This window comes from Octodon degus, unplaced genomic scaffold (genome assembly GCF_000260255.1).
Source record: "Octodon degus isolate 3935 unplaced genomic scaffold, OctDeg1.0 scaffold00116, whole genome shotgun sequence".
NCBI classification, from domain to species: domain Eukaryota; kingdom Metazoa; phylum Chordata; class Mammalia; order Rodentia; family Octodontidae; genus Octodon; species Octodon degus.
Window position 1 is genome coordinate 6,733,183 of NW_004524692.1, and position 15,683 is coordinate 6,748,865.

A 15,683-nucleotide genomic window follows, 5' to 3' on the forward strand; every position below is an offset into this window, starting at 1 on the left:
CACTGAGCCGTCTCGCCAGCCCCTCATTTGTGTCTTAGTATTTAGTTTTGTCTGGTTTTGAACTGCATATAAATAAAATCATATTGGCTATATTGTTTTATATCTTGTCCTATATTTTGTTTTTAAGAGTCATCCTTATGGTTCTAATATGTTTATTTTATCTCATAATATTTCACTATGTGATTATGCCATTGTCAGTTTTCACTAAGGAATAGTTGAGTGATTCTAAGGGATATACATTACAAATGTTAAAATCCTCTGCCCTATAGCAACTTGTTTCATTCTCTTTTTGTTCCTCCCTAAGCAACAGAAATTCTTAATTTTAATCAGTTAAATTCATGAATTTTTTCTTTTATGGAGATTTTGTTTTGTGTCCTGTTTAAAAAATATTAACAAGATCCTGAGTTCATCCCTGGTAGCGCAAAAAAATAAATAAAATAAAAAATCTTTTTTTTTTTTTTGGCGGAACCAGGAATTGAACTCAGGTCCTTGCATTTGCCAGGGAAGCGCTTATTCCACTGAGCCATCTCCCCAGCCCCCAAAAATCTTAAACTTGGAATGATGGTGCATACCTGTAATTCTAGTACTTGGAAGGCTGAGGGAGGAGGTTCTTGAGATAAAGGCCAGCCTGGGTTACACAGCAAGACCATGCCTTTAAAAAAAAAAAGAAGGGCGGGGGAGATAGCTCAGTAGAATAAGCGCTTAACTGGCAAGAGCAAGGGCCTGAGTTTAATTCCCAATTCTGCCAAAAAAATAAAAATAAAAATAAATAAGGAAAGGAAAAGAAAAAGTTATTGAACTCCAAAATCATAAAGGCATGCCTCTGTATTCTCTTATTAAAACTTTATAGTGTTGGGCTGGTGAGATAGCTCAGCAGACTAAGTGCCTGCTTAGCAAGCGCAGGGACATGGTTTAATCCCCAGCACCATTTGCTGCACCAGCCACACCCCTGGTCGTACTGAGCCCCACCAAACTGGGTGTGGTGCTGCGTGCCTGTAATCCCAGCACTGGGGAGGCTAAAAACAGGAGGATCACTATGTGTCTGAGCTGCATAGTAAGACCCTGTACCAAATATAAAAAACTTTATAGTGTTGGCTTTTATGTATAGTTTTTTACTCTATTTAAAGTTGGTTTCTGTGTGTGATGTGAGATACAAGAAAGTCAGTCGTGCCTTCTTCATAAGAACACTGAGTTGTAAAGCATCATTTATTGAAAATACCACTATTAAAAAAACAAAATACCACTATTTTCCAGTAGTTCTGGAATGTCATTGTTACATAAATTATGTTTTCAAAAATGCAAGGATCCATTTTCTATTATCTATCCCTGGTCTAATTCTTTTTTTTTTTTTAATATTTATTTATTTTTATTTATTACATTTATTTATTGTGTGTGTATGTGGCCAGCTCAGCCCACCAGGGGGCGGGGCTGGCTGGCATGTGGTGCTGGGGATCGAACCACGGTCCCTGTGCTTTGCCAAGCTTGTTTCAAGTAGGTGCTTTAGACCACTGAGCCATCTCTCCAGCCCCTCCCTGGTCTTATTCTATACTACTTAATTAAATGTTGTAGCTCTGTGATTAATCTTTACATCTAATAAAACAAGTCTTTAATCTTTTCCATTTTATTTCTTTTTGAAAAGTTATTAGGCAGTTTTCAAATAACTTTTGCATTCTCATTTGCTTTGTTTTTAATTAGCTGATGAAATTCTACCCAAAATGAAACAGACCAAAAATACCTGTCATGATTTTTGATTTTTTTTTTTTTTTCTGGTGGAACTGGGGATTGACTCAGGCCCTTGCACTTGCCAGGCAACACTTATTTTACTGAGCCATCTCCCTGGCCCTATTTTATTTTATTTTTGTATTTTAGGGAAGGGTCTACAGAGTGTTCAGGGTCTCACTACTAGATCAGACTCATAGTGATCCACCTGTTTACAGCCTCCCAAGAGCTGGGATTACAGGTGTGCACCACCATGCCCAGTCCCAGTTGCCATCTCAGCAGGGGCGGGGCCAGCACAGCCAGCACAGCAGGCCAAGGGATTGAACCCCAGACCTCTGTGCCTGCTTGCAGACGCTTTACCTGTCATGATTTCACTTGGAACTGCATTGAATCAGTATGCACAGTTGCAGATAGCTGCTGTCCTTACAGTATTGAATTTCCTGATCTGTGACATAGTATAGCAGGTCTTCATTTATTCATGTCTTCTGAATCTAAAGTTGCATAGTTTTCTTTTTCTGTACAGATCTTGTATTTCTTTGGTAGATTTGTTAAGCACGTAGTAATTTTTAATGCTGTTTATAATCCATTTAATTTTCTAATGTTTCTGATATTTAGAAATGCAGATAGGTTTTTCGTCAATTTTATTTCAAAGACCTTGCTGCAGTCTTACTAATTTTAGTAATTTACTTGTATTTTCTTTACAAATAATCATAGCACCTGTGGGTAGTTGCAGTTTTGTTTCTTCCTTTGATTTTTTTTTTTGGGAGGGGGTTGGATACCAGAATTAAAACCCAGGACCTTGTGATTACCAGGCAGGCACTTGGTGCTGAGCTATATCCCTGGCCCTGTTTCTTTTTTTGAGTACTTACACTTGATGTATTTTCCTAAGGGTGGACTCTTACCATAGTGGCATTATGTGAGCTTATTGAAGTTTTTTATAGATGTATAGTAAGGAATTTTTAGTTATTATTTCAAATTGTTGAAATACCTTTTTGAGCCTGGTATGGTAGCACACACCTATAACCCCAATGTTAAGGAGGCTGAGGCAGGAGGATTGCTGAAAGTTCAAGGCTAATGTGGCCTACATAGTGAGTTCAAGGCCAGCCTGTACTATATAGTGAAACCCTATCTCCTATCTACCCCCCCAGGAAAGATTCTCTTTTGGGGGTTTTGTTTTCATTTTATTTTTAGCAATACTGTGGACTGATCCCATGGAAAACTGAGCTACCTCTCAAGCCCTTTTTCTTTTTTAAAAAATTTTATTGAGACAGTTTTGCTCAGTTGCCCAGGCTGGCCATGAACATGTGATCCTCTTGCCTCACCTGCCCTGTAGCTGACATTATAATTGTGTACTACTGCATCCAGGCTTTGCCAATAATGTTTATTTTGAATGAATTTTGAATATTATTAGGTACTTTTTATTCATGAATTAAAGGAATCACTTAATTTTTCTCCTTTCACTGACTATTGTAGTGAACTCAGCTGAATTTTTTCTAATGTTCACTCTGCATTGTGCTCCTGATAGAAATTCAACTTGATCGTATTTTACCCTTTGCAAATATCTGTAGTTGTAAGTGACTGGTATTTGGCTTAAGATTTCCTTATTTGTGTTCATAAGTGAGATTGACCTGGAATTGCCATAAATACGTTTATCTTTTTTTGCTCCCTTAATGAGCTTGTATAAGGTTAGAACTAATTCTTCCTTAAGTCATACTTCTTCCTTGAATATTGACTAGAATTTGCCAGTGAAGTGATCTTGGTGTGGGATTTTCTTTTCAGATAATATTCTTTCTCTGGCTCAGCTTATTTTATTTTATTTTTTTCTCATAAACGGCTTATTTTAATAGTTAATAGGACTGGAAGGTTTTTTTAATTCTTGGTTTTTTTTCCTTTTTTTTGTATTTTAGGGAAGGATCCACAGGGTGTTCAGGGTCTCACTACTAGGTCGGACTCATAGTGATCTGCCTGTTTACAGCCTCTCAAGTGCTGGGATTACAGGCATGTGCCACCACACCCAGTCTCAGTAGTCATCTCAGCCTGCTCCAGGGGCGGGGCCTGGCATCAGCACAGCAGGCCCGGAACCCCTGACCCCTGCACCTGCTTGCAGGCGCTTTAATCTGCTGAGCTATTTGGCCAGCTCTTCTTTTTATGTATGTGGAGATAGAAGTTTCCCCCAGGTTGGGCTTAATTTTGTGATCCTCTTACTTCTGATCTTGAATAGCCGGGACTATAGACATGATACTATGCCCAGCTAAGTTTGATGATTCTTAGAAGTTAACATCTTTATTCTGCAGGATCTGTAGTGATGGCCTTTTTCATTTCTATATCTTTTTCTCTTTTTCCTTAATTACTATCATAAGATGCTTATCAGCTTTATCCAATTTTCACTATTACTGAGCTTGCAATATTTTTGTTTTCTCTTTTTTTTTGCTTTAATTTTATTTTATTTTATTCATTTTGTTATATTTTTAAAAATTTTTAATAGATTGCAAATTGAAAATGAATTATTTACAAACATAACTGAATATGACAATAAAAACTGTCCAAAATAAAAATGAAGAAAGAATTTACAGATCAGTCATAATAGTTCAGTGTGTCAAAACCAAGAAACTTACATTCATATAATTAGAATTCTCAAAGTAGAAAGGAGTAGGAAATAACTATTTAAAAATTTAAAATTTCTGAATTTAGTTCAACTTACAACACCACATTTCCAAGAAAAGTGAACCTTTTGCAGACATTTAAAGTGTGTAAAAAACTAGATTAATTAAAGGACTGAAAGTAAAGATCTGTCCTCTTTGAATTTTATACTTAGCAAACATACCTTTGAAAACTAAAAGTAAGATTTTCTAGTTATACAAACTTGAAATATTTTAATATCTCCAGAAGTAGCATATAGGAAATAACAAAGAGCATAATTCAAAAGGCAAGAGAAGGGCTGAAGCACCTACTTAGAACAAGCTTAGCAAAGGACAGGGACCACGGTTCAATCCCCCAGCACCACATGCCAGCCAGCCCCGCCCCCTGGTGGGCTGAGCTGGCCACACACAAACACACAAATAAATAAATAATTTAAAAAAAAAAAGGCAAGAGAAGTTGCAGTATGCTCCTGGATGAACAATAAAGAGCTCTCAATATGATAGTTATGCAGGACTATATAAAAAATATATTAGATGAACCCTTATTTAAAGGTCATTCCAGATTTCTATGAAACAGTACCAATCTTATGTTGAGTTATACACATATTTTATCCCCATATATGTGTGTGTATGTGTGTATATGTTTTCTCTTAATGTCTACTATTGACCTTTATTGCTTTCTTCTAAGTATTTTGGCTTAACTTTTAAAAGAACAGTAAAATTTTTGATATATATATTTGTTAATTTTAGTCTCTTATATTATATAGAACTCTGGCTGGGGAGATGGCTCAGTAGAATAAGCGCTTCCCTGGCAAGTGCAAGGGCCTGAGTTGTGAAACCATGTCTCAAAAAAGAAGAAGAAAAAAAAATGTAGAACCCATTAATTTTTAGTATTTTTTCTAAACTTTGTATATATCTAGGGCCATAAATTATCAAGTGTTCATTAACAATATGAACAAGTTTTAATTTGTAATTTTTTGTTATTAAGTTCAAAATATTTTCTGCTTTTCAATATCTTTGTGTGTTGTGTATAACTTTATGTTTACCTTTCTTGTACCTTCACTTATGCCATATGAAGGAATTACCTATGCATGGTAGCCTACCAATTCTGTATCAGAATTTAGGGTTGAACTTTTAGGTCTCACTTCTGTAGTCACATCTGTTACTTAGCCCCTAGAGTAATAGAGTGATAGCTTATAGAGAAAGTCCATATCATCTGCCCCAAAACAGAAAAAAGTAAAATCAATAAATCACTTCCCATCTACGCCAGTTTTGACACTTGGCAGAGGATAATGAGAAGAGAAAAGCCTGTGCCATGTGCTTGTGCAGTTCTTCCACAGGCTAGATTTCCTCCTCTGTGAAGGTTCTGTCTGTCTCCTGTTCTTAGGGACCATGGGATCATCCGAACTCTGGATTTACCCATCTATGTCACACGGGTGAAGGGCAACAATGTCTACTGCCTAGACAGGGAGTGTCGTCCTCGCGTGCTCACCATCGACCCCACTGAGTTCAAATTCAAGCTGGCCCTGATCAACAGGAAATATGATGAGGTGGGCTATGAGGACTCACGCTGAGGTACCGAGAGGGGCAGCACTTCTCTTTCTGTAATAATCTCTGCTTCCTGCCTTGTCCACCCCCCACTGTCTAGGTCCTACACATGGTGAGGAATGCCAAGCTGGTAGGCCAGTCTATCATTGCTTACCTCCAGAAGAAGGGCTATCCCGAAGTGGCACTGCATTTCGTCAAGGATGAGAAAACTCGCTTTAGCCTGGCCTTGGAGTGTGGAAACATTGAGGTGAGAAGAATATGGTCATTGGCCCCAGATCATTTTATAAAATATGAGAGACAGTGGCAATGGGAAAGCTTTATTCTAGGGTTGGTTCTGTAGACAGGATAAGGATTTTGGTTTTTTGTAGCTGTTAGATTGAGCCATCTTCCTAATCCTGTTTGTTTTTTACTTTTTGTTTTGTTTTGCGGAACCAGGGATTGAACTCAGGCCCTTGCACTTGCCAGGGAAGCGCTTATTCCACTGAGCCATCTCCCTGGCCCTATTTTTTTTTTTTACTTTTTCCTATCTCTGCTTCTGCAATAGCATTTCCACCATTGTCATTCTTTGTCTCAATTCATTAACTTCCAAGATAAAGGCAAGACAGTGTAAAATTTGAAAAAAATGCATCATTTCCTTGACACTTGATTTTGCTTGGGTGAAGAAATACTTATTAAATGTTGAAGTACAGAGGACGCAGGCATTATCTTCAGATGAGCAAAGAGTATAGGAATATTGTTTTTTTTCTATTTCTGAATCCCTTCTTTTATGATTTCTTATACCTTTCCTAAAACCCCTGTGAATCTTCAAACCTCACAGGTAGGAAATAACAGTAGCTAAGCAAGAACTGGCCTTATGGAATCAGCAGCTACTAGGTGATTTTGTTTTTTTGTTTTTTTAAATATTTATTTGTGTGTGTGTGTGTGTGTGTGTGTGTGTGTGTGTGTGTGTGTGTGTGTGGCCAGCTCAGCCCACCAGGGAACGGGGCTGGCTGGCTGGCTTGTGGTGCTGGGGGATTGAACCGTGGTCCCTGTGCTTTAGCTAAGCTTGTTCTAAGTAGGTGCTTTAGACCACTGAGCCATCTCACCAGCCCTAGGTGATTTTGTTTTAAAAACAAATTTTTCAAGAAATATCTCCAGATGAGAATGATGTGATAAGATTCTTCTATTCATGGATTTAAAGAGATCCTGTTTCTAAATAGAATTCTCAACAGAAATAGAATGAAAGCTGGGAGCTATTGAAAGAATAGGGAGTTCCCTGGGAAATTTATTTGGAGACAAGCTTTGTCCAGTGTCCCTCGTTTTGAGTCACAGCGTGTCCACCATAGTATCGTGTTGACACTGATCTCTGGGCTTCTTTAGATTGCTCTGGAAGCTGCTAAAGCACTAGATGACAAGAACTGCTGGGAAAAGCTGGGAGAAGTGGCTCTGCTACAGGGGAACCACCAGATTGTGGAAATGTGCTATCAGCGCACCAAAAACTTCGATAAACTTTCCTTCTTGTACCTTATCACTGGCAACCTGGAAAAACTTCGCAAGATGATGAAGATTGGTGAGGCCACTAGTCACTGTTGAGAAGAAGGGTTTTGAGGGATGGCCAGTAAGGGGAAGAGTCCTTAAAGAAAACCTGCTGGGCATGGTGATACACACTTACAATCCCAGCACTCAGGAGGCTGAGGCAGTGGATTGCTACAAGTTTGAGGCCAGCCTGTGCTACATAGTGAGTTCAAGGCCAGCCTTAACTACATGGTAAGACCCTGTCTCAAAAAATAGAAAACCTAAGTTGGTGTCTCTTGACTTGGTGCAGCTGAGATCAGAAAGGACATGAGTGGCCATTATCAGAATGCCCTGTACCTGGGTGATGTGTCCGAGCGAGTGCGGATCCTAAAGAACTGTGGACAGAGTAAGTAGCACTTTGGAGGCCTTAGGAAATATTTTCTTTTCCAATTGCATTATTTATGTACAGTGGAGAGTTGTCCTTTATTGTGCATTTTTCAAGAGAAATGACACATTCATACCATGCTTAGATTTTCTTTAAAGCCAATGGGAGTTATAGCCAGAATATCAAGTCAAGCCAACGCTCTTAAGAAAAGTCATGGGGAAAAAGGAGTCGTGTGGAAGACAAGAGGTTTTAAAAGTCCCAGAGCATGCTGACCATGGTAACATACACCTATAATCCTAGTTATTTGGAGGACTAAAATAAGAATAACAAGTTCAAAGCCAGCTTGGGCTACTTGGCAAGACCTTGTCTCAAAATGAAAATGTTTGAAAGGTCTGGGGATGTAGCTCAGTGGTGAAATACCCTTAGGTTCAATAATACACACCAAAAATATAATAAAATGCTTCTGTATATAAAAACTTTACAAGAGACACTTTAGTAAATAATTGGTTGGCTACATTAGAATTTTAGACTAGAGATTTCACTCATTATTTGTTCATATATAAGTAATATCTGAGTAAATAAGGGTGCATTATTTTTTTTTAATTTTATTTATGTGTGTGTGTGTGTGTGTGTGTGTGTGTGTGTGTGGCCAGCTCAGCCCACCAGGGGGCGGGGCTGGCTGGCATGTGGTGCTGGGGGATTGAACTGCGGTCCCTGTGCTTTGCTAAGCTTGTTCTAAGTAGGTGCTTTAGACACAGGTTTTAGGATTGTGACACTTTAGACACTGAGCCATCTCACCAGCCCAAGGGTGCTTTATTTTGAGAAAACAATAAACAACAATATTGTAGAAGCATTTGAGATACAGGAACAAGGTTAAGACACATGGCATGACCAAGGTGCTGCTCTCCTGGAGGAGCTACCAGCAGTCAGATTTGGGTTATATATTTTGAAAGGAGAAGCAGTGTGACTTACAAGTGCTAGCTGTAGGGTGTGTTAGAGAGGAGTCAGCATCCCAACGGTGTTATTCACATTGATGATGGATCTTAAAGATAAGTAACGGTATTCATTAGCAATTAATCGCTGTATAAGAAATTACACTAAAACTTAGTACAGGTTAAACATTCCTAATCAAAAATCCCAAAACCTGTGCTCGCTTTGGCAGCGCATATACTAAATTTGGAATGATACAGAGAAGATTAGCATGGCCTCTGTGCAAGGATAATATGCAAATTCATGAAGTGTTCTATATTTTTTGGATTGCCATGCAAGGGCTTGCATTATTTAAGAAAAAACAACAAAACCTGAAATGCTTCAAGACCCAAAACAACTTTTTTTGTTTTGTTTTGTATCTTAGGGAAGGGTCTACAGGGTGTTCAGGGTCTTACTACTAGATCAGACTCTAGTGATTTGCCTGTTTACAGCCTCCCAGAGCTGGGATTACAGGTGCACGCCACCACGCCCAGTCTCTATTGCTGGCTCAGTGTGCTCCCAGGGGTGGGGCCAGCACGGCAGGCCTAGGGAGTAAAGCCCTGCTTGCCCTGAGCCTGCTTGCAGGCGCTTTAATCCGCTGAGCTATTTGGCTGGCCCTTCAAGGCCCAAAACTTCTTGAGTACCAATGTGATGCTCAAAAGACTTTAGAACATTTTGGAGCTTAGATTTCAGGTTTTCAGATTCAGGATACCTGACCAGTAAAGTCTACCCAAATACTCCAAAATCCAAAAAAACTGAAACGTTTCTGGTTCCCTGCATGTAATGAGGGATACGCACTCCATAGGTTTTTTTTGTTTTGTTTTGTCTTTTTTTTTTTTTTTAATGTTTCCTTTCTTTTTATTTTTTATGGTCAGCTCAGCCCACCCTGGGGGCGGGGCTGGCATGGCATGTGGTGCTGGGGATCGAACCGAGCTCCCTGCATGCTTGCCTAAGCTTGCCTAAGCAGGTGCTTTAGACCACTGAGCTATCTCACCAGCCCCTCATTCCATAGTTTAAACCACAGAATTTATGACTTAGAATTCCAAGCATGGCTCAGCTCTGGCTCAGTGTCTCTCATAGGACTACAGATGTACTATGCTTAGCTTTTACACATGGTCACCTTGGTGGGTACTTCTTTTTTTTTTTTTTTTTTTTTTTTTTAGAGAATCAGGGATTGAACTCAGGCCTTTGCGCTTGCCAGGCAAGTGCTTATCCTACTAAGCCATCTCCCCGGCCCCTTGGTGGGCACTTCTCAGGCCTGTGTTCTCTGTTGTGTGTTGTCTATTGTCTGGAAGATGTCATTTTTTTCCCATATTCACTTCTGAATAAGGCAATTCACAGCATGGCAGCTGGTTTACAAGCACTCAGGAGGCCAAGGCAGGAGGATTGCAAATTCGAGTTCCACTTGGGTAACTTAGCAAGACCCTGTTTCAAAATTTAAAAAAAAAAGTGCTACGGATACAGCTAAGTGTACTGGAGGTGGAAGGTACAACTATAAACAAATCCCAGCATTACCTCTGCCTTATCTGTCCATTTGGAGGGCAGTAGTAAGTCCAACCCACACTTAAGGGGCAGTTATTATTGAAGTACTTGTCTACTAGCAGACAGGGATCACTGTGGGAGGGGAGTTTCATCTCAGAGTCTGCCTACCATCATAATATTTCCCTAAAAATTTATCAACATCACAAAGTCTTGCTTTCTCTACAGAGTCCCTGGCCTATCTAACAGCTGCTACTCATGGTTTAGATGAAGAAGCTGAGAGCCTAAAGGAGACATTTGACCCAGAGAAGGAGACAGTGAGTCTTTATTTTTATGAATATCTTTGATTACAGGATTAACTCAGCTCTTAGGACAATTTAAAACTGTACTACCTTGTTACAGAGAGAGGCTGAGAAATAAATGAGCTCAAAGGAATCTCCGTTCTCTTCTGTAGAGGATTCCTGACAGTTATTGGCATTTAAACTTTTTATCTTCTGCTTCTCAGATCCCAGACATTGACCCCAATGCTAAGCTGCTCCAGCCACCTGCCCCTATCATGCCGCTGGATACCAACTGGCCCTTACTAACTGTGTCTAAAGGATTCTTTGAAGGCTCCATTGCCAGCAAAGGTCAGTGCCCATGTCTTCCATAGCACTTTTGTCATTTATTTTGTAAGAAGCTGTCCTAGAGAGTGCCGTCAGCACTTAGTTTCATTTGTCCATATTTCTGTGTGAGGCCTTATGGGGCATTCAAGTATCAGTCAGGAAAAGCTTTTTGTAAGTGTAGAAGAAAAGTGGGAATTGGTGGAAGCATGGGGGTGGGTGGTGGTGGTATTCCTATTACCACTAATAACCTTTGTAAGTATTTTGGTGTATTTCCATAGGTTTCACCATGTATGTAGTCATGTTCTAGTATTTTATGTAATGACATAGTCTTCAGGTACAGAGTCACACACGTCTAATTCTGTTATGTATGTGCAAATGGGTACGCTCACCTCTTCACTGCTACTCTTCCTTTCTCCTGTTTGCTCAGATATGTCTGTAGCTCACTTCTCGTGAGAGCCTAAACTGACTGCGTTTTCTGCCTAGCTCTGCTCTCTTCTTTATCTCCTCTACCTTCCTATGTCCTTGTGACCTGCATACACTGTAGCATTGGTGATGTAGTATCTCAGGAAGAAGTTCTAAAAGTTGACAGCCTGAGATCAGTAACCTTGCTTTTTTGTTTTTTTTAAACCAGGAATTGAACTCAGGACCTTGCACTTAGCAGGCAGGCACTGTGCCACTGAGCTATATCTCTGGCTCCTGAAGACCATTAATTTAGAAGTGGTTTAAGAACCAGGTTTTGGTAGCACAATGGAAGTTATCTCCCTTTTATTCTCTCTGAAATCTCTTGCAAGTTAGCATAACATATATACCACAGAAATACAGAATATATGAAAATAAGTAGACAAATCCTGGACAACTGTGTTGAAAGGATCGGGTTTGCCTACAGAGAAGACTGTATCTCCATCTTGCAGACTATAACTGACTCTTGCCTGTTGCTCCTCTTGCTAGGGAAGGGAGGAGCACTGGCTGCTGACATTGACATTGACACTGTTGGCACTGAGGGCTGGGGAGAGGACACAGAACTGCAGCTGGATGAAGGTAGGAACGCCATTCTGGGGAGATAGACTCCTTGTGCTGGGATGTTTGGGGGTGCTGTTTTGCAGGCTTCCAAACAGTGCAGCCAGTTAGGATCTCAACACTCTGCTGTCCTTTGGCTGCGATCGTGCCACCACCCAAATCTATTTTGATCTGGATTTTCCTTGCAGATGGGTTTGTGGAGGCTACAGAAGGTTTGGGGGATGATGTTATTGGCAAAGGACAGGAAGAAGGAGGTGGCTGGGATGTAGAAGAAGATCTCGAGCTCCCCCCTGAGCTGGTATGTGGAATTCTTACCCTTTAAAATTCTCTGCACTTCTTGTAGAAACCAGTAGCCTTATTGCCACCCTACATCTGTCCTGTGGTCTTGTGGGGACAGGGATTTAGACCTTCCTCCTAACCCAATGTTTATCTCTCACTTGAAAGAAGGAAGAATGTGAAGGTCAGAATCCAGTGGCCTTACCTCTTCTATTTATCCTGTTATAGCCAAAAAGGAAGGAAGCTAGGATGTGCCTTTAATCTGATGCTCATCTCCCATTTGAAAGATGGATGAATGAGATAGGCTTGTGCCAACAGCAGCTTATAAAAGGGCAGCAAGTGTTTTAAATCTGAGTTGGAGCTTTTGTTACAGGTGAAGTGGCTCCTATTGGAGTACTTTCTCAACAGAAGTGGAAAATAAAGTAAATGATTATGTTTTAGATTCCTCAAAACAAAGTGCTTGGGGGCCAGGGAGATGGCTCAATGGAATAAGCACTTCCCTGGCAAGCGCAAAGGCCTGAGTTCAATCCCCGGTTCCGCCAAAAAAACAAACAAACAAAAAAAAAAACAAAGAGCTTGAGGGCCAGTGAGCTAACTCAGCACACCAAAGCTCCTGCTTAGGCAAGCTTAGGCAAGCGCGTGGACTGCAGTCTGATCTTGGCATGACATGCAACACCAGGCCCGCCCCCTCGCAGGCTGAGCCAGTCAGCATTCAGGCGTAGTAGCCCAAGCCTGTAATCCCAGCGCTTGGGGAGGGGGGCTGAAAGCAGGAGGATCACCACAAGTCCAGGCTGTGTAGTGAGACCCTACAACAAACAAATACATATTTTTTAAAAAAGTGCTTGAGGGCTGGTGAGATGGCTCAGTGGTCTAACGCACCTACTTAGAACAAGCTTAGCAAAGCACAGGGACCGCGGTTCAATCCCCCAGCACCACATGCCAGCCAGCCCCGCCCCCTGGTGGGCTGAGCTGGCCACACACACACACAAAATAAATAAATTAATTAAATAAATAAAATTTAAAAAAAATAAAATAAAAAAGTGCTTGAAAGGCTTTAGAAATGACTTGATTTTAATTTTTCCTCTAGGATGTACCCCCTGGGGCAGCTGGCGGGGCTGAAGATGGGTTCTTTGTGCCTCCCACCAAGGGAACAAGCCCAACTCAAGTACGTAAGAAAGCACAGCCCTGTGAGGAAGCGCCTTTCTGATCTGGCTGACTCTTGATGAATGTGTAAACCACTGGATACTTTTCTATTTCTAGATGTGGAGCAGGATAATCTGGGAAGAGAAAGGGCAGATCTTCTCTTTGTTTGACTTTGTGTTTCTTGGCAGATCTGGTGCAATAACTCTCAGCTTCCAGTTGATCACATCCTGGCAGGCTCCTTTGAAACAGCCATGCGGGTAAACCTTCAAGTAACCTTGGCCCTTCCTCTCGAGTGTGTGCAGCCCATGGCTTCAGGGAGATGGCTGACTTATTTATTTTTTCTTTTGAGACATGCTATGTACTTCAGGCTGGCCTTGAATTCACAACCTCTAACATTCAGTGTTCACTGTGTGCTGACCACTATCCTAAATATAGGTATTACAGACAAAGTAGGTGGGCTGGAGATTTAGCTTAGTGGCACAGCACCTGCCTGGCAAGTGCAAGGTCCTGAGTTTGATTTCTGAGACCAAAAAAAAAGTAGATGCTATAATTTCTCATCTATATTTCCAGATGAGTAAACAAGTACAGAAAAATTATGGACACATTAAATACAATTAGTTTTTAGGTGGTAAAGCCAAAATCCTTATATTACTTTCTGTCTTCTCCCAGCTCCTTCATGACCAGATAGGAGTGATCCAGTTTGGCCCCTACAAGCAACTGTTCCTACAGACCTTTGCTCGAGGCCGTACTACCTATCAGGCCCTGCCCTGCCTGCCTTCCATGTATGCCTATCCAAGCCGTAATTGGTAAGGTCCCTGTTTCTTGTTTCTCCCTGTTGCACATTAAGATGGGCTCTTTCAGACATCAGCTTCAGTGACACAGAATTTTTCCAGAGACAGGGCTTCCTCGAAGAAAAACTTTGCTTTGTTACTGTGTGGGGCTTGGTTATACCTGCTGCTGTCCTGTTCTCCAACTACTGTCACAGTAGAGTTGCTGTGGCCACGTTTGCTAGAAGAAATTGAGCCTTAGTTAGCTACTAATGATCCTGTTTTTTCCTACTTTACCCTTTCCAGGAAGGATGCAGGGCTAAAAAATGGTGTACCAGCTGTAGGCCTCAAGCTTAATGACCTCATCCAGCGCTTACAGCTGTGCTACCAGCTCACCACAGTTGGCAAGTTTGAGGAGGCTGTGGAAAAATTCCGTTCCATCTTACTCAGTGTGCCACTTCTCGTTGTGGACAATAAGCAGGAGATTGCTGAGGTAGGAGGAGCTATTTGTCCCAACCCTAGTTCTCCCTGCATGGCCCCGAATTCTTGTCTCTGTACCGTGACCTTCCTTGGTAACCTCTTCAGGCCCAGCAGCTCATCACCATTTGCCGGGAGTATATTGTGGGTTTGTCCATGGAGATCGAAAGGAAGAAGCTGCCCAAAGAGACTGTAGACCAGCAGAAGCGCATCTGCGAGGTAAGAGCTGTGCGAGGGGTATCTACTCTGAGCGTTGCAGGGACATCGCCCTCTGAGCCCACCATAAGATCTAAATTCTTCGGATCTATACCCAGATCTGGCTCTAGGGGAGGAGACATTCTGTTCATTTCCATAAGGAGAGGTTACATGTGCCCATTCTTCCTCATCTCATGAGCCCTCCAGGACTAGGACGCGGAGGACCTCTGTGTTTTACATTGCAGGTCTTGTTGGTTCATCCTGCTTTGTTTTAAAGCGAGTGCAACAGTTGATAACTGACATCTCCCAGCCCGGCATTTGTCCCTCTTTCTGTCCACCAGATGGCAGCCTACTTCACGCACTCCAACCTCCAGCCTGTGCATATGATCCTAGTACTGAGGACAGCCCTTAACCTCTTCTTCAAGCTCAAGAACTTCAAGACAGCGGCCACCTTTGCTCGGCGCCTGCTGGAACTGGGACCTAAGCCTGAGGTGGCTCAGCAGGTGAGTGAGCTCCTTCAGCGGCCAGCAGGGAACCAGATCTGTCTCAGAAGATCAAGGGCTTTGCCTCTGAAAGAAAAAATGTATTAACAGCATTCCACAAAAAAGAGCCAACAGAATGCCACTCTCTGCCACCTACTGACTTGGTTGTTCCCTTTTGTTCCTAGAAACCAAAGTAATAATTTATTCACATATGCACTTCTTTTGTAAATAACCCCAATATTTTTTATTTTTGAGATGGGATCTTGCCATGTAGTACAGGTACCCTTGAGCTCACTGTGTAGCCCAGGCTGACCTCAAATTCAGTGACCCCCCTGCCTCAGCCTCCCGAGTGCTGAGATTAGAGGCATGTGCCACCACACCCGGCCCAATCTTTTTTTTTAGTGAGGAAATATTTTTTTATTTATTTTTTTTATTTTATTTTTTTTTTAATTTTATTTATTTATTTATGTATTTGTGTGTGTGTGGCC

General features: G+C 41.2%; 1 protein-coding gene and 1 non-coding gene across 2 annotated transcripts in view; both read left to right on the plus strand.

Annotated features, from left to right (window-relative positions):
* Nucleotides 1-15,683, plus strand: part of Copa (coatomer protein complex subunit alpha) — a 57,221-nt gene that overhangs the window by 38,251 nt on the left and 3,287 nt on the right. The window contains exons 18-31 of the mRNA XM_004639929.2: nt 5,746-5,908; nt 6,007-6,153; nt 7,266-7,455; nt 7,711-7,806; nt 10,462-10,550; nt 10,739-10,862; nt 11,787-11,876; nt 12,044-12,153; nt 13,219-13,296; nt 13,463-13,531; nt 13,944-14,080; nt 14,348-14,534; nt 14,627-14,737; nt 15,055-15,216. Coding sequence (XP_004639986.1) covers nt 5,746-5,908; nt 6,007-6,153; nt 7,266-7,455; nt 7,711-7,806; nt 10,462-10,550; nt 10,739-10,862; nt 11,787-11,876; nt 12,044-12,153; nt 13,219-13,296; nt 13,463-13,531; nt 13,944-14,080; nt 14,348-14,534; nt 14,627-14,737; nt 15,055-15,216 — 1,753 coding nt within the window. The remainder of the gene's footprint in view (nt 1-5,745; nt 5,909-6,006; nt 6,154-7,265; nt 7,456-7,710; nt 7,807-10,461; nt 10,551-10,738; nt 10,863-11,786; nt 11,877-12,043; nt 12,154-13,218; nt 13,297-13,462; nt 13,532-13,943; nt 14,081-14,347; nt 14,535-14,626; nt 14,738-15,054; nt 15,217-15,683) is intronic.
* LOC111812205 lies at nt 8,932-9,038 on the plus strand. Its single transcript, XR_002817779.1, has one exon. It is a non-coding gene; the product is annotated as a U6 spliceosomal RNA (small nuclear RNA).